The 18989-nt window shown below is 39.5% G+C and overlaps 1 protein-coding gene across 4 annotated transcripts in view; it reads right to left on the reverse strand.

Moving 5' to 3' along the window:
- Slf2 (SMC5-SMC6 complex localization factor 2) overlaps nucleotides 1-18989 on the reverse strand; it is a 65099-nt gene that overhangs the window by 30509 nt on the left and 15601 nt on the right. Inside the window, exons 1-9 of one of the 4 annotated variants that reach the window (XM_048338441.1) lie at nucleotides 17652-18004; nucleotides 14948-14991; nucleotides 13713-14449; nucleotides 11748-11805; nucleotides 5841-6814; nucleotides 4812-4882; nucleotides 3968-4090; nucleotides 3470-3637; nucleotides 1611-1713 (exon numbers count right to left, since the gene is read on the reverse strand). In XM_048338441.1, the coding sequence (XP_048194398.1) occupies nucleotides 1611-1713; nucleotides 3470-3637; nucleotides 3968-4090; nucleotides 4812-4882; nucleotides 5841-6814; nucleotides 11748-11805; nucleotides 13713-14449; nucleotides 14948-14991; nucleotides 17652-17791 (2418 nt within the window). In that variant the 5' untranslated portion in view covers nucleotides 17792-18004. Of the gene's footprint in view, nucleotides 1-1610; nucleotides 1714-3469; nucleotides 3638-3967; nucleotides 4091-4811; nucleotides 4883-5840; nucleotides 6818-11747; nucleotides 11806-13712; nucleotides 14450-14947; nucleotides 14992-17467; nucleotides 18115-18989 lie in introns of those variants that run through there. The other 3 variants (XM_048338440.1, XM_048338442.1, XR_007209872.1) reach the window with 3 other exon arrangements.

An 18989-nucleotide genomic window follows, 5' to 3' on the forward strand; every position in this document is an offset into this window, starting at 1 on the left:
AGAAACACCATATGTTTTTCTACTCAGTTCATATGTTAATAGTCATGATTCATTGATATCAATGATATTTTTAAAAATAGGATTTCTAGGGGAAAACTTTATATACTATAAGAGATCCTTTCATGCTATGAATAGCCCCACCCCCCAAGTATGTGTATTTTTTTTTCAGTGCAGATCCTAGGGCTTGAACTCAGGACCTGCACGCTGTCATTCAGCTTTTTTGTTCAAGGCTTGTGGTCTTCCATTTGAATTACACCTCTACTTTGGACTTTTTAGTGGTTAATTTGAGTTAAAGAGTCTCACAGACTTTCCTGCCTGGCAAGCTATGAACTGGAATCCTCAGATCTCAGCTTCCTGAGCAGGGTTACAGGCATGAGCCACCAGTACTGGGCTTTTTTTTTTTTTAATGGTTTCACATGACATGTTGAAAGTAATTACAACAGTGATATAACCGTCATTTCCATAACATGGAGTTCATTTACTGGGCATATTTTTATACATTTAGGCTAGCACTACTCTACCACTTGAGCCACAGTGACACTTCTGGCCTTTTCTGTTTATGTGGTACTTAGGAATGGAACCCAGGGCTTCAGGAATACTAGGCAAGCACTCTACCACTAAGCCACATTCCCAGACACATTTAGGATTTTATTAAAGTAGAATAGTCAGTAACTAAGAAAAACATTTGACATGCACTATCTTTCCTGTCGAGAGGAGGCGGAGAATTCCACTCTTAAATGAGTATTACTACATTACTAGTCAGTAGAAAGCCTAAGTACAAGTGTATAAAGTTCTCTCCATAGCCTCTCAGCCTTGTCAACATATACTTTTTGTTTTAGTTATTTTGGGGATAGGATCTTATATTTATGCCCAGACCACCTTAGATTACAATCCTTCTATTTATACTTCCCATACAGCTAGAATGACAAGCATGTGCGCTTGTTCAGCAATGGTTGAAATGAGGTCTCACTAACTGGAATTACAGGCATGAACCCAGCACCCAGCTACAACATATACTATATTTAACTTTACATTAATACAAATGTAAAAAGCAATAATTTCTACTCCTGTCTAGAGGAACATCAAGAGTGTTTAAAATTAAAACTATTGATATTTTTTAAGCTGCTACTTACACAACAAAAATATAATTTACATGGATTTAAGGGCACATATAAATAGGAAAAGAAATAGATTTGCACGAAAATACATGCAAGAATATTCCTAACTAATATTAATATCCTTAGTTAATATTAATATACTGTTGAAAACCCTGAAAAATGAACATTAAGTACTCCCATAAACATGAAAAACTTAAAAAGAAATTCAGGAATGCAAGCCATTTAGAAAACTACTCTAAAACTACATCATATTAACAGTTATTTACTAGAGTGATAAAATGTCTAAATATGTAAATATGACCGACTATTCTGTACAAGATCTGCATTATCATTTCTTTAAAATCTCTTTTTCTGGTCTCATTCTAATGCAATGAAATAATTGGTTGCTATACTAAATTACTTTTCTTCAGTAATGTACAAAAAAAATCTATTTAGAAGTTTGGTTTTGATTAGGAATTTAGAGCAGAGTAATTCTTCAAACACTTCTCTTACCCGAAACAGCCACTTTAACACAGGTTCAGGACATTGGACATAATGGTAAGCAGAGGTAAGAAACCCCTGTGTTGTCAAAAAAATCTGATCCGTTTTTCCTGATCTGAAAAAATAAGGTAAAATGAATTATAACCGTTACTCTCATGGTAAAATACTTCTATCACCACCACCACATCTGAGACAATAAGAGTTAAGCAAATTGGGCTGGGAATATGACTTAGTGGTAGAGTGCTTGCCCCGCATACATAAAGCCCTGGGTTCAAATCCTCAGGACCACACAAACAGAAAAGGCCAGAAGTGGCGCTGTAGCTCAAGTGGTAAAGTGCTAGCCTTGAGCAAAAAGAAGCCAGGGATAGTTCAAGCCCCAGGACTGGCAAAAAAAAGAGTTAAGCAAATTATCCTCATTCTATGGAGGTGGATTCTACACCAAGACGGTGAGTTACTCATTAAAAAATCCAATTGGTGTAGCCAGGCTGCTACACCCTTGATATATAGCTCATGCTTATAATCCTAGCTACTTAGGAGGCTGCGATCTGAGGATCACAGTTCAAAGTCAAAGTCAGCACAGGCAAAAAAATCCTTGTGAGACTCATCTCCTATTAACCACTCAAAACACAGACATGAGGCTGTGGCTCAAGTGGTAGAGCACTAGCCTTGAGCAAAAAGGGTCTGTTCAGCACCTAAGCCCTGAGTTCAAGCCCCACAACCAACAACAACAACAAAAAAATTCAACTAGTGATCTAAAGCTGACTCAGCCTTTTAGCTGGGATCCACTATTAGCTGATGGACAAAGCTACACTGTCAGACAGTGCTGAAAGTTTAAGTCTCAAGATATCTGCTTATGCCACTTAGGGGACATATTTATTAAAACTCAGCATCAAAATTAATGTGATCTTTCTAGATTGGAGTTAGGCACTGAGAGAAATCATACTAGGTTGGCATGGAGATAGATTATTAGTGCTCCAACTGCACCTAAAGCAGTAAGGTGCTAAAAATGGTAGAGAAGAAATACAAAAGGTGAAAGCAGTGTATCAGTGTCTGACTTATTTCTATCACTTAAGTAATAAATACATTTCTAGTTAAGCTCCTGCTGAGGATTTTTGTTTCTTTTTCTTTTTTGGGGGGGGCTTGGACTGAAGGCCTGCACACTGTCTCTGGCTTCTTCTGCTGAGGAATTGAACCCAGGGCTTCATGCACGCTAGCCAAGGACTCTACCACTAAGCCACATTCCCAGCCCAGAGTTTTGTTTCTTTTGAGACAATGTCTCACTTCCTTGTTCAAGGCCCATTCTGACATAAAAAAAAAACCACACACACAAAGACTAATAGCAAATAAAAAGATTAAGAAACAATATAGGACAAAAGCAAAGCTTGCAAAACTGTTTGGTGTAAACCAATTGAACAACTGTTGGTGGGGGAGAAGGAAAGGAGAGGGAGGAGGGGGGAATGAGGGAGGAGATAACAAATAGTACAAGAAATGTATCCAATGCCTAACGTATGAAACTGTAACCTCTGTTTGACAATAAAAAAAAAAAGAAACAACATAAGTCACAATACAAACTAGATTTTAGATTACATTGGTCAAAACATTTTGTTTTGTTTTTTGCCAGTCCTGGAGTTTGAACTCAGGGCCTGAGCACTGTCCCTGAGCTTCTTTTTGCTCAAGGCTAGCACTCTACCACTTGAGCCACTGCGCCACTTCTGGCTTTTTCTATATATGTGGTGCTGAGGAATCGAACCCAGGGCTTCATGTATACAAGGCGAGTAACTTTACCACTAGGCCATATTCCCAGCCCCTGGTCAAAACATTTTTAGTTATTTTTTACATAGTAGAAAGCAAAACGTCTACTTTCTACTTACTTGAGAATTAGCTTTTCTACAGCACTTTGTCCGATAAAACCAGAGTCCCTTAAATCCAAGGTGTACTGATTAAAAATTTTTCCAGAATTTAGGATATTAAATATTTCTTCACCAGGATGATGATCAGGAATAGCATCAATTGTAACTGAAAATTTCTTTAGAAATTCCCTGAAATACAAAAAAAGGCATTAAATACTGAGTAGTTACCTGCATACATTTTTATACTAAAAAGATGGGTACAGAAAAAATCTTTACATTCTGCTAATTGTCAAAGGTCACTAAATATGTCTGTATGAAAAGAAACAATAACCAGGAGAAAAGATGTAACTTGAATCGACTATATCCTTTTCAACAAACCCCAGGTATATTACTCACTATGCAAACTGTCAGCAATGACTCAATTATTTTACAAAAATGAGACTACAAAATGTAGTCTCATGTAAAGGGCACAGCATATGTCATGCCCATATATATATGCACATATGAAAAGTGATGTACCTGTGTTCTTCCAAGAGGCCATCCTCATCATCTGTACTGTCTTGATCACCAAGTCTGATTGGAGATTTAATGCCTCGGCCCTGCCTTATATCTTCTTGTAATTGCTTCTGTAGTTCATCTAGCCTGAGAATTGAAAGAATACCATAATAGTTTATTCTTAAAATTAAAAAACAAAACAAAAACTTTAGTTGATATTTAAAAGCAGCATCAAGAAAAATGGATAAGGAGGGGCTGGGAATATTGTCTAGTGGCAAGAGTGCTTGCCTCATATACATGAAGCCCTGGGTTCGATTCCTCAGCACCAGATTATATAGAAAAAGCCAGAAGTGGCGCTGTGGCTCAAGTGGCAGAGTGCTAGCCTTGAGCAAAAAGAAACCAGGGACAGTGCTCAGGCAGTCCAAGTCGCAGGACTGGCAAAAAAAGAAAGAAAGATGGATAAGGAAGATGGGAAAATGAAGTTTTGGAGCTAGATGGGGGTGATGGATGTACATCATCAATGTACTGAATTTATCTTACACTTAAAGTATATTCTACACCTGATTTTGATCAAGAATTTCAGTTACAGGATACTAGTTTTGGTAAACACAGAAAGAGCTTATATGATTAATGCAAAACACAGAATAGTGTAAAAGAAATCTGGGGTTCTGGGTCCAGCTTATAAACAGGAGAATACAGTTGAAAACTATAACATAGTTGACAACTATTTCAACAGTACTAACATAAAATGCATACCAATTTCTCATGATTTTTCTCATTTTTAACATATTTCATGAATTTTTAAATGTATATTAAGAAACAAGCAGTATGTGAAAAATTTAGAAAATTAATCATAATGCTAACCAACCTTTGTGTATCTTCCATTTCCTTCACAAGACGCTCTAAAGTATTTGTATAAGTTCCACTATGAACATGTTCCTAAAACAAGAAGAAAATTTAAAAACAATTTGTAACAAAATCTTAGAAGAACTGAGATGTGTAGTGCTAAAGACTATCTTCTACTTCAATAACCTGGGCCAAGATACACATTTCTTACGGGAGAATTTTCACCATCATGCTTTAAATCTAGTATTTTGTACTGCAGGCAATTTGATCTTACTATTAGGAAAGACACTACTTACAAAACCCTGTTAGCCTTACAATCTGACTGCAAATAACCCAAGGACTCTGTGGCTACCCTATCTTGACTCCTAAGTTCTATTTCAGTGGAATAAAACTACCAATTCTTAGGTGTTACTATGAATAGTAACACCCTCCCCACCAAATTTAAAGACACCTTAGAATTTAGCTTACTCCCAAGATAGAATGAAGCACTTTATAAATAAAATTGCACACCACAATTAACAACATTTCTACACTCTACCTTCATTTACAGCAGTGGTCTCCAAAGCAGGGGGTGTGCAAGGTGATCCATTGGGGTGCAGGAAGAAAATAATAGAACTTCTATTTATATGGAACTTCTATAGAAACTCCAGTAGAACTTAGTCTATAGTAACTTCTACATAACTCTATAGAAAATACTTATAAATCCTTTTCCCTTTAAATTTTGTTTTTGCATATACTTAGAAAGCACACAGTATCATAGTGGTACATGTATATAATCTATAAGTACACATACATATTGGGCACATGCTCAAAAAATTTTTACTAAAAAAGTGTGATCAATAAAGTTTGGAGACCACTGATTTACAGCAATAAAACTAAGGATAAGGGAAAGTCATTTACCAAGTAAGAATTATATCAGATTCAGTCTAATAATGAGTTGTAATAAATACTAAATTTAAAGATAAATTTTAACAAACTGTCATTTCACTAATGATTCCATTTTTACTCTACAACTAACAACAACAACAAAAAAAGTCATAAAATGTCTTACTGTGTAGTCTGATGACTGAGATCTAAGCCCCTTGGGAAGAGGAGGCTTTTCTGAAGTTGTAGGAGTCTGATTGAAGTTCAAAGCCATTATTTCTTCCAGTGATTTTAATGTTTCCTCTTCCTCGTCACTGTCTAGATTGTAACCTAAACTTTCTTCATCACTATCAAAATCACCCCTGAATTTTCTTTTCTGTGCACTGCTACCTGCACTGAGATTTCCTGAACTCTCTTTATCTGAAGGGGCTGTAACTGAAGGTACCGTAGGGCCCGGGGCACATGGCACAACTTCCAAAGCAGCTGGGGGAGACTTTGCAGGAATGCTATATTCTGAATGCAAAGATCCCCCAGGAATTTTCCCTGAAGACACATTAGAGTCAGCCTTATTAGTCTTTTCTTTGTGTTCCTTGTGTTTGGATGGTTCTGCAGAATGCCCAGAACATTCTTTAGATGAGGAGCGATCTTTCTCTTTTTTAGGAACTTGAGTGCAATTTTTAGCATCTAGTGGGACTCGAGAGGAACCAGCATTTGGAACATGAGAAAGTAAAGGTAGAAATTTTGTCTCTTCTTTTGATGTCAGAGAACTAGCAGTTTTATTCTTCTGAAGGTTGCTAGATTTTTTAATTGTAGATTTTTCCTGAGGTAAAGGTAAGTGGGGTTTCTGTATCTTAGTCTCTTTGGTACTTGTCACACGATTTTGGTCACTATTCCTAGAAGAATGGTGGCCAGACTTTGAAGGTGCCAAGTTTGCAGAAGAGCGATCAGTTTCATCCTTGGGTTCCTTTGATATATCTTCCAAGCGTAGCACATCACCAGGTATCTTCAATGCAATATGTCTTACAAAATTATTCGGAGATCTATCAGGATGCTTCTCAAAGGACTCTTTTGCCTTAGGTATCATAGATTCTCTTGTGCTTTTCAGATCTGAATCCACAGAGTTCCTTTTTCTTTTGTCAGAAAATTTATTCTGCTTAGAGCCTGCTAAAATTTAATTTTTGTCAGATTAGTGAAAAGTATACTGTCCTTTTTGAGAAAAGCTTAAATTTTAAAAGCTTATACTGGTATTATTTGCCATATATGGAATGAGGAAAGAATATTATCATTTATAAAATGATTAACTGTAGTATCCAAGAAATTTAAAGCTACTGATAAAACACTCATTTTCATTCCAAAGCTATTACAAGTTTAGTATCTGATTAAAGGTACCAATCTCTAAAACATTAATAAATGCATATTTGTAGTAATGAAAAGATTCCAAAGGTATTTCATCTGTGTCTGTGTGTGTGCATGTGTGCGTGCTAGTCCTGGAATTTGAACTCAAAACCTGGGAGCTGTCCCTGGGTTTTTATGCTCAAGGCTACTGCTCTACTACTTGAGCCAAAGCTCCACTTCTAGCAAAAGTAGATATTCTCTTGAAGCTCAGGATTACCTTGTCCCTGAAATTGTAACACTTCTACATCTATAAGTATAATACTACTTTGGTATATAAGAAAGTAGTTAAAGAAAAAGTAGTTCAACACAGAAAAATTGTAACTTTTTCTACTCTTAGCACTTGGGAAGCAGAGACAGGAGTATCACAAATTTGAGGCTAGCTTGAATTGTATAGATCAAGATCAGGCTGGCTATACAGTAAGATCCTACCTCAAAAGTCAACCAATCACCACCAACAACAAAAATCTAGCCAGGTGCTGGTGGCTCACACCTATAATCTTGGCTAGTCTGGAAGATGAGAACTGAGGATCATGGTTTAAAGCCATTCCAGGCAGGAAAAGTCCATGAGACTCTCAAGTCCAATTTACCACCAAAAACTTGAAGTGGAGCTATGGCTCAAATGTTAAAGTATTAGCCTTGAGCAAAAAAGCTTAGGGACAGTGCCCAGGCCCTGAGTTCAAGCCCCAGGACTGGCACACACACACAAAAAAAATCCACCACTGCTGGGTATACAACTCAGTGGTACTTAGTGGTAGAGTGCCTATCTAGCATGCATGAAGCTGTAGGCCCTAGGTCTGATACCAGCACTACAAAAATCAAGCAAGCAAACAAAAACCAACAACTATGTGACCATGGTTATTCTCAAAATCAAATTTCCCTAAATTATATTTCTGTATATTTCCACTCTCCAAAAATTTGATTGTAAATATACCCAAACAAGAACAATGTGCTGGTAATTGTGTGTAATGTAGGTACTTAGGAGGCAGGAAGAATAAAAGTTTAAGGCCAGATAGGTACTGGTGGTTCATAGTTGTAACTGAAGCTACTAAGGAGGCTGAAATATAGAGGATTGTGGTTCAAAGCCAGTCCAGACAGAAAAGTCCATGGAATTCAATGTCCAGTTAACCTGTAAAAAGCTTGTTTTAAAAAAGTGCTCAAGAAATAGAACACCAGCCATGAGTAAGCAAGATGAGCAAGCAAGAGTTCATGATCCTGGTAATGAAAAAAAAAGTTTGAGGTCTGTCTGGACTACAATAGTGGCATTATGTCTCAAAAAGAAAAAAGGGAAAAGGACTTAAATCAGTAGAATAGGGTTTGCCTAGCATATACAAACCTACTACCAATAAAAAAACAAACAGAAAAAAAGTAAACAAGCCCCCAAAGCCCATTTGAGAGTTAGGCAACTATTATTTGGCAGTTTTAGTAAATATATCATCTGGGAATTTTAATTTGTAAAATGAAATTAACCAATCAATTAAACAAATGACCCCCAAAGTTATCTTTCACAGACATCTACAAACTACCTAATGTAATCATTCTATGCTCATTCAGTTTTCTGAAATGCCTTTTAAAAAAGGAACAGCGGGGCTGGGGATATAGCCTAGTGGCAAGAGTGCCTGCCTCGGATACACGAGGCCCTAGGTTCGATTCCCCAGCACCACATATACAGAAAACGGCCAGAAGCGGCGCTGTGGCTCAAGTGGCAGAGTGCTAGCCTTGAGCGGGAAGAAGCCAGGGACAGTGCTCAGGCCCTGAGTCCAAGGCCCAGGACTGGCCAAAAAAAAAAAAAAAAAGGAACAGCACTTGGGCACAGCTCAAAGCTCAAAGGTAGAGCATGTGCTTATACACTATATGTCTGGGTGCCAGGAGTTTAATCCTTAGCACATAAACAGGTGCATATGGGAGGCCGTGATAATTTACAAATGACTAAAATAGAAGACTTGGAGAAGTTATACTATTTAGTGTGCTGTAACAAAGATAACTCCAGAGCTGCTGGTTTGAGCTTTATTCCAATTTTCTACAGAAGACAGATAACATATACATCTGTATTATGAGAAATTTCTGCTTTGCTCAGGAATTATTCGGGATAAATTCAGGACACAAAAGGTATTTATAGAATAACTTTAAAACACGTTAAGGGCTGGGAATATGGACTAGTAGCAAGAGTGCTTGCCTCGTATACATAAGCCCTAGGTTTGATTCCTCAGCACCATATATATAGAAAAGGCCAGAAGTGGTGCTGTGGCTCAAGTTGGCAGAGTGCTAGCCTTGAGCAAAAAGAAGCCAGGGATAGTGCTCAGACGCTGAGTTCAGCCCCAGGACTGCCCCCCCCCCCCAAAAAAAAAACAAAACAAAACAAAAAACAAGTTAGCTTATTAAGAGCTATTAGTTTTGTTGTGTTATTTTTTTTCCCCAAAAGAGGGTCTATTTTCGAATTCTAAGATCTGGATTACAGATGTGCACCACCATGCCCAGGAAGAGCTTTTAAACTTGCAATATATAAATTAAATGTGGTGTAATCCCAGCACAGTCAGAGGGAGGAGGGGGTCTCTATTTTCAGGCCTGCCCTCACTAATAGTGAATCTGTCTCAAAAAACAAAACAAAACAAAAACAACAACAACAACAAAAACTGGGGAGGGGGAAAAACAAGAGAAACACTGTTCTGGATCAGTGAAACAATTCATTCTTATATAAAACATATTCAATATAATATCAAGAACTATGTCCACAATTCTAAGGATATAGGAATATTTTTCTTTTTTTTTTTTCACAATGTCTTACTATGCAGCTAGACAGGCCTTAAAATTTAAAATCCTCCTGCTTCCATCTGCTGAGTGCTGGGATTACAGGCTTGTGCATTATGCCTGGTGGTAAGAATCATACTTCTTGATAGAATCGAGGATTCAGAAGTAAAACGAGAATCACATTTTTGAGAATTCTTTAAGGAAAAAATAAAAAGAATTCTTGAAGAAAGCAGAGAGATGGCAAGATAAACCACAGATTATGCATACTAAATTCAAGCTCTGGGTTTATTGTGTATGCTGGTTAATACCAAGGTTTGAATTCAGAGGCTCACATTCTTGCTTGGCTTTCTTCCTCATAGCTGGCATTACCAAATGAGCCACAACTCCATCCCTGCTTTTGGTCGCTTATTTTAGAGATGGAATCTCTCAACCTTTTTTGCCTTAGCTGGGCCTGAATCTTGATTTTCTTGATCTCAATCTTCTCAGTGGCTAGAGCTATAGGGGTGAGCCACTGGCACCTGGCTTAAGAACCTTTTTTTGGGGGGGCGGGGGTGAGGGGGGACTGATTATAGGCATATACCATCACACTTGACACTAGGACTTAAAAAAAAAAAAAAAGTCAGTTACAAGTCCTGGTGCTGTCCCTAGGCTTTTTCTCACAAGGCTAGAGCTCTGCCACTTTGAGCCACAGTGCTACTTCCAGTTTTCTGATAGCTATTTGGAGGTATGAATTTCATGGATGTTCTATTCCTGCCCGAGCTGGCTTTGAACTGTGATCCTCATATCTCAGCCTGAGTAGCTAGGATGACAGGCATGAGTCACCAGTGTCAGGCCTTTCTAAAAGAGGATTATTCTTTTTTTTTTTTTTTTTTTTTGGCCAGTCCTGGGCCTTGGACTCAGGGCCTGAGCACTGTCCCTGGCTTCCTTTTTGCTCAAGGCTAGCACTCTGCCACTTGAGCCACAGCGCCACTTCTGGCCATTTTCTGTATATGTGGTGCTGGAATCGAACCCAGGGCCTCATGTATACGAGGCAAGCTCTCTCGCCACTAGGCCATATCCCCAGCCCAAGAGGATTTAATCATTTTGCCAAACTCTGAATTCACAATTAAGAGGTAAATTAAGGTGACAAAACTCACTTGTAGAAAGGGAACTGTATATCTGAACTTTTTTTTTTTTTTGCCAGTCCTGGGGTTTGGATTCAGGGCCTGAGCACTGTCCCTGAGCTTCTTTTTGCTCAAGGCTAGCACTCTACTACTTGAGCCACAGCACCACTTCCAGTTTCTTGTTTATGTGGTACTGGGGAATTGAACCCAGGGCTTCATGTGTGCTAGGCTAAGCACTCTACCACTAAGCCAGCCATATTCGCAGCCCCACATATTTACTTTTAAAAGCAGTATCATTAAGACGCAAGCTTAGGGGCTGGGGATATAGCCTAGTGGCAAGAGTGCCTGCCTCGGATACACGAGGCCCTAGGTTCGATTCCCCAGCACCACATATACAGAAAAAACGGCCAGAAGCGGCGCTGTGGCTCAAGTGGCAGAGTGCTAGCCTTGAGCAGGAAGAAGTCAGGGACAGTGCTCAGGCCCTGAGTCCAAGGCCCAGGACTGACCAAAAAAAAAAAAAGATGCAAGCTTAGCATTGCATTGGGAGATCCTGTTTCAAAACAGAAAAACAAGGGGCTGGGAATGTGGCTTAGCAGTAGAGTGCTTGCCTAGCATGCATGAAGTGTGGGCTCAATTCCTCAGCATCACATAAACAGAAAAAGCCAGAAGTAGTGCTGTGGCTCAAGTGGTAGAATGGTAGCCTTGAACAAAAAGAAGCCAGGGACAGTACTCAGGCCCTGAATCCAAACCCTAGGACTGGCAAAAAAAAAAAAAAAAAAAAGAAAGAAAGAAAGAAAAGGAAAATAAAACATGCAAACTTATTTAGTTCATAAATTAAATTTTGATTCTACCTGAAGTAAGCTCCCATGAATCAGAAGAGGATCTTTTTCTTGAGGGATGTCCATTTTCCTACCAGGAAAAGGAGAAATGATTAGGAATTTTGGACAGTAGAGAAGTTAAACTTTTCTTTGTAACATTTAAACAGATTTCTAGACTGAATAAAAGGGTCTATATTTAGAGGTAAAGTTTAAATTCTAAAATAAAAGAGGTTGCTTATTTTTTTTTAAGACAGTATCTGATTATACAGTAGCCCAGTCTGGCTTTGCTAGTAATAATGATGAGGTTACAAGTGCACACACCACAACTGGCTTAGCATTGTACTTCCTTGACATCTGACTTCCTTTATTTGCTCTGTACATAAAGTACTTCAAAATTAACAATTTATCTCTCTAGGGGAGAGATTTTTTTTTTCTTTCTTGTTCCTGCAGCTCGAACACTATCCCTGAGCTTCTCAGGCGTAAGTAAGGTTAGTGGCTCTACCATTTGACCCACAGTGCCACTTTTGGCTTTTTCTGAGTATGTTTTTGGAGATGAGTTTCACAGACTTTCCTGGCTGGGCTAGCTTTGAACCACAATCCTCAGGATTATAGGTGTGAACCTCCAGCGTGTCTGGCTGAGAGGGATGTTTCTTTCCTCATCTAGTTTAATTTTTTTTGGGGGGGGGAGGGAACTGGGGATCGAACCCAGGACACTGCACTTGCTAAGCAAGCACTTTGCCATTGAGCTACATCCCAGCCCCTAGTTTAAATTTTATAAAGAATTCTTCTGTTGTCATCTAAGTTTTCCAAGACCCACACTCAATTAAAATTTATATATAATCTAAACTAGTGATGATGAGATTTTCCATTCTATTTCTACCCAGCAATTCAGAACTTCAAAATGACTGTACTTGCCAAATAAACAATGCTAATTTTCCTGATAAAATTTTTCTTTTTTTTTTTTTTGCCAGTCCTGGGTCTTGGACTCAGGGCCTGAGCACTGTCCCTGGCTTCTTTTTGCTCAAGGCTAGCACTCTGCCTCTTGAGCCACAGCGCCACTTCTGGCCATTTTCCATATATGTGGTACTGGGGAATTGAACCCGGGGCTTCATGTATATGAGGCAAGCTCTCTTGCCACTAGGCCATATTCCCAGCCCCTGGTAAAAATTTTTGAGGGCTGACATGAAGTTCAGTGGCAAAGCGATAGCCTACCAAGTATAATGTGCTGGGTTCGGTACTCAGTACCAAAAAAGAAAAGACAAACTGGGTACTGGTGGCTCAAAGTCTGAGAGCTGTGGATCACGTTTTGAAGCTAGCCCAGGTAAGAAAGCTTGAGACTCTTACCTCTAATTAATGACCTGAAAAAAGCTGGAAGTGGAGCTGTGGCAAGTGCTAGAGTGCCATCCTTTAGCAAAAAGGCTCAAGGAAGCCGGCACCTGTCTGTGGCTCATGCCTGTAATCCTAGCCACTCAGAAGGCTGAGATCTGAAGATCTCAGTTCAAAGCCAGCCTAGGCAGAAAAGTCCATGAGCCTTTTATCTTCAATATACCACTCAGAAAACTAGAAGTGGCACTGTTGCTCAAGTGGTAGAGTGCTAGCCTTGAGCTGGAGAGCTCAGGGACAGCGCCCAGGCCCAGAGTTCAAGCCTCATGACCCAACCAAAAAAAACCCAAAAGGCTCAGGAATTGTGCCCAAATCCTGAGTTCAAACTCCAGGACTGGCAACAAAACAACAACAACAAAAAAATCCCAAAACTTTGTTCCTTTTCTGAAAAAAGCAAAACAAAACAACCCCTCACCCCACCAAATTGCTATTTATGAACTGAATGAAGGGTGGTTGGTGGAATCCTAATGAAACCAACTTTTGTATACAACTTGTACATCAGTATTTCCAGAAATCTATACTAATATGATACAGCAATTATCTACTTTTAAATTTACTATTCTATATATGACATAGTAATGGTAAAGCTAATTCCGTAAAAATTACTGTACATACCAGGTTTGAAAGATTGCTCTTTCCAGGTATGACATCATTCTGTTTACTCTGTTCCTGCCTTGGTTTACATTTTCTTTCTACATTAGAAGATTTCAAGGAAAGACTGCTTGTTTCTGAGAAAGAGTTTTCTGAGTTGACTCTTTGCTCCATCTGTTCCTTTCTCAACCTCTTCAGTTCTCGTTCTCTGCAGTAAGAAGCTAGTGATGACTGGAACTTAGCTCCCAGTGGGCTTTCTCCTGGGTGGTGTCTGGATAGGCTGCTCCTGCTACTAAGACTTCTGGGGCTGTTCTTAAAGATGTCAGTGTCTGTCACTGTGGTCTGCTTTTTGGAGTCTGCACTGGTCTTGCATCGATCTCTATCATTCTTTTCCCTATTTTCATGTACGAACAGTGATTTCCTTTGTTCTGGAGATCGATGATGTTTTTTCTTCAGTGCCTTCACGTCTTTTGACAAGTGATATGAAGAAGGAACATAGATATTTGTCCCTTTTGGTAAATACTTGGAGGCCAGTGACACACAAGGCCTACGTGACTCATGCACACCAGGATCTTTACGGTGTTCTTTAACACCTTTCATGAAAGCTTCTAAAATAGGGCTTTTTTCAGACGACACCTTTTTGAGTTTAGATTTTTTTGGTGAGGATAATTTCCTTTCAAATTGCTCTGTTCCAGAGATGGGCAATCTACTTCCTTCATATTTGATGCTTGATTTTTGTGGAGAATCCAACATATGTCTGTCTAAAATAGCCAATTAAAACATACAAATTGTGTTACTAAAAATAAGCCATTGCCTTATACTAATATTTAGTCATCAATGTTTAAAATACTATAGTAAAGCCACTACAAAAAATTCAAACCAATATTTGCACAGTGGCACACATGGGTTGTTCAAGACATGGTTTATTTGGCAATAACGTTAGTTTTATAAACCCTTCTTTTGCCACATTATATTGTTGCTACACTTTCATGGCTCTGCTTAAAAGTTACTGCAGTAGAGAATCAAGACAGTATTGATTATAGTAAATGATATTTTACATTAAGAATGCATTAAATAGCAAAAACTGTCTCAAATTTAAACTATCCTTGTAAAAATACACATCGTCATTAAAATAGTTCACTTACAATTTTGAAAACTGTTCAAAGTTTAGGTATGTTACAAAGTTGAATCCATCTCTCTCAGATTCTAAAACAGTCCTTCCCCCTCCTCCCCCCCAAAAGTATTAGCAATATGCATACCTTGTTTTGAAGCTCGTTTGAAGAAATCTATAATTGACTGCTTCCTGAAAATAAAAGCATAGCTAATATGGTATCACATAAACAAATAATAAAACCTCAATAATTCAGATTAACTGGAAAGAAAACATAAGATTTATATAGACTACAGGTTGGATTCCACTACATAGTTCAATCAAGCTCAGACAATGGTAATTATGCTTTGTTAAGCTGTATACAAGTTCAAGAATGTAACATCATTTTCTGTAAGTTTAAGAAAACACAACTGACATGAAATCTAGTGTACTAAAATGTAAAGATTGAAATGTGAATCCAGGGCATTGATGAGTGCTTGTTGAAATGGTTAGCTATATGAAAGAAAGGAAAATATTGATAGCCACCTGATCCTGTTATTTCCAGTGATTGGTACAAAGCAATAGAAACTTGCTGAATGGAGATTATAAAAGTGGAGTAAAACTTACACTCTCAGAATATAACAGCAGATGACAGAATGTATGAGCAATTTGGCTGATTTGGAGAGGTGGCTAAAGAGGAATGTGCTAGGCAAAGGCAGAAAATAAAGTACTAAGCTCATACTACTACAATGTTCGTCTAAGTATCAGTAAAACTTGGAATGTGCCTTAACTGGTGTTTGATTTTTTACTTTTTATCTAACAATCCTTAAACAAAAATAACACATCACCTAGGAAAAACAAGAACAATAATAAAGGCAACATGAAAGTTAATGAATTAAAATTATTTAACGTTTTAACAGGATCTCTGTGTCCTAAATGGGCACAAAACAAAATAGAACTAAATTATCAGAACTAATAGTATTTGTCCATGTAGAGTTGTCAGCTATAAAAAAAAAAAGGGATTATAAAGAGAGTGAAAATTACTCATTTTGCAAAGGCAGGCTGTAGAATACCAATTTCTTTAAACATTTATCCACTAGAAGACTGTACTCAGTGAAAACGTGAACAATCCAAATTCTAGGTTGAGCTCCCCTATATCTTGTGTATCTTTGTTGGTTTATTGAGAGGTTACCATGTTTGAGATGTTGGCAGAAAATCTAAGAGGTTATGAGATGAATGTGTGTGGTAGGTTATGAAAGAATACACACATTTGTTTACAGAAAATAAAGTAGATGAGTTAACTCTACCACAGAGCAAAATAAGAAATGCTAAAGGGTCTACTAAAAGGAGAAAGATAATACCATTATTGGTGGAGAAGCAATACTGAAAAACAAAAAGTTAATTCAAGATGGGATATTAAATATACTTTTTTTTTCTTTGCCAGTCCTAGGGGCTTGAGCACTGTCCCTCGTTTCTTTTTGCTCAAGGCTAGCACTCTACCACTTGAGCCACAGTGCACTTCTGGCTTTTTTTGTTTATGTGGTGCTGGGGAATTGAACCCAGGGCTTCATGCACGCTAGGCAAACACTCTACCACTAAGCCACATTCCCAGCCCCTTAAAAATATTTTTACATTCTTATTAAATGTAATGGTATCATTTTCAAAGTATTAAGATGTCAAGCTTCTTTTCAATTAATACATCAAAAAGAGAAAAATGGCATTGACTAAAACATCAGTAACCTGTAAAGATAAAACTTGGTATGTTATCACTACAGAGGTGCTATTTTTAAAAATTTGTATGCACAGAAATGTCCATCCACTTATTTGTAATTGTAAACAGAAACCAAACAATTTTATTAGCTCCACAAACCATTATCTGAAAACTTCTGGGGCCAAATGGTGTGTTAGAACAAAGAACGTACTGGATTTTAGAAAAGGTATGACAAATTGTTTATGCAAAGCCTCCAATGGGGTCTGGTGCTGCAGCCTGTTAATCAAACATATTAGTATTTCTGCAACAAGACTTATGAATATTCACACTTTGTGAAATAAAGACTATAATCTTCTATTAGTTTCGGTTGCCAAATTATATGTGGTGCCAAGACTTACTAAAAACGTTTAGTTTTTCATGGCTTCCTGGCTTTCAGAATTAAGGTGACCTGTACCACAATAGAACATAAATTCACTGTAAAACTTTTATTACAAGCTTTTAAAATAAAAGACAGTACCCAAGTGGTAGAGAATTTCAATATGTTTTATTTTAAGAGGACGTGATTTGGAGAATTCATCTCATGACATAGCCCCCCGCAAAGTCTGTACAAAACTGGTTTCTTGGAGAGGTAGAAAGTTACTGCAAGAGAAAACAATCACATTTCAAGTATGCACGTTCTTTTAAGTATGAATTATCGTGTACCCAAGACCACACAGAGTAATTCTTGGGTTTCTCTCTCGCATCTTACATAATTTCACCTAGAATATAGAAAATGGTTCATACTACCTACCACATCACTTGGATCATAACTGAACACCTAAGAAAATTATCTTAAAATCCATCAAATAGGTTGGGCCCCAGACCAAGTTCTCCAACATGACAAAAGTCATGTTCCACCTGAAGGTAGGCTCTCTGTAGCCTTTGCCAGGATGGTGGTCATTCGGTCACTAGACTCAGTAGCTCCCCAAATACACACACACAAAAAGGAAAACTCCAACTCCCACAAGGACCCGCGCGGAGGCGGGACAAGAGCCTGCAGGCCCCGGAACGCAAAGGCCTGAGCTCGCGGAGGATGGCGGGAACTTAAGATCGGCGGTCCGCAGTCCTCCCTCATACCCTTGCCCCCGCGACCCGGCCCCTTCTCAACCCCTCTGCACGGTACCTGTCCCCAGGGCTCTCTGTTCTCTTTCCCGAGGCAGCAGGGGTGGTACTACCGGGTCTCAGATGGCAGCGCGGGGGCGATGACCCCGGGGCTGGGGATGAGGGGAAACCTGGCCTAGCGGGCATGCAGCGCCTTGTCATGTCGGCGCCGCTGGCGACGGCGGCATGAGCTGTAGCTGGAGAAGCTGGGTGCGTGGTTGCCGTCTTGCTGCTGGGACTCGGGGACGCTGTCGGAGCAGAGGTGGGCGGCACCCCCTTCTCTCTTCATGGCGGTTCTCTCTCTTCGGAAGTGACTCCGGTGTGAGCGGGAAGGAACCTGAGGACCAGCGGGGGCGGGCCTTAACTGGAGGGCTCGGGCTCTGATTGGCTTGCGCGGAGGTCATTCTGGTGGTGGCGCAATAGAAAGCCGCAGCCCCTCAGAAGGAGGCCGGGTTTCGGGCAAGGGGCGGGGAGGAGGAAAACTGCACTCTCCCGCTAGTCACGTGCGCGGGGGGGGGCGGGGGCGCGCGCCTCCGCGTCGGGGACCCGTCGGCCTTGGCGGGTGCGTGGGGCGGGGGAGGGGAGGGAAAAGCGGGGGCGTCGTGGGCACTGCGGCAGCTGGCGACTCCCGGCTTATCGTATGCTAGGGGGTGAGATTTGCCGAAGCGAACCCAAACCTGCAGCTCCCTCAGTAAGGATGACCAACGTTTGGGCCCCGGTGTCGTGACTGTGCCCCCACTCAGCCCTCGTTGTGCATAAATTACGTCGTCACCGAAGGCCAAAGGGCCATAACGCTGTCACCATTTCCTCGCTAGTTATCCCTGTCTGAACACTTGCGTGTCTGATGTGGTTCTTGTTAAGTGTTGAAGGTAGAGCTCTCTCGCTCTCTGGGTCTCTGTCTCTCTAAGGAAAAAAAAAAAAAACCCATTGAAATGAAGAAAAAAACAAAACGCAGTTTTCATTCCGTAAGAAGCGTTTTGTTCTTCCCTAGTTGTTCATGAGGCCCCTGCAGCACGCTCCTTTGGAGATTTTTGAAAGGAACATGGGGTCAGCTTTCAATTAAGTGTGGACGGCATTGACCAGTCAAAGCTGCCAGCTGTCTCCAGTCCTTTGGGAAGGGCTCGTGCTCTGCAAGCTGTTACCCAAGGATTTCCTTTCCTTTTAAGTTGAGAGACTGGTCACAGAATCTCAGCCTTAGTTCCCAAGTCTATACAGGGAGTGTTTTACCCGTTTTTCTGCATAATCATAAGCCATAAAAGAAATGTAAATACAGAGTTAGATTCTCTCATGTACTTGGCACTGAGTAAATTATGATTCCTTTTCCTATAGGTAGATTTTTCTTGCAGTCTATTTACTTCTT

The sequence above is a fragment of the Perognathus longimembris genome, chromosome 2 (assembly GCF_023159225.1).
Source record: "Perognathus longimembris pacificus isolate PPM17 chromosome 2, ASM2315922v1, whole genome shotgun sequence".
Classification (NCBI taxonomy): Eukaryota; Metazoa; Chordata; class Mammalia; order Rodentia; family Heteromyidae; genus Perognathus; species Perognathus longimembris.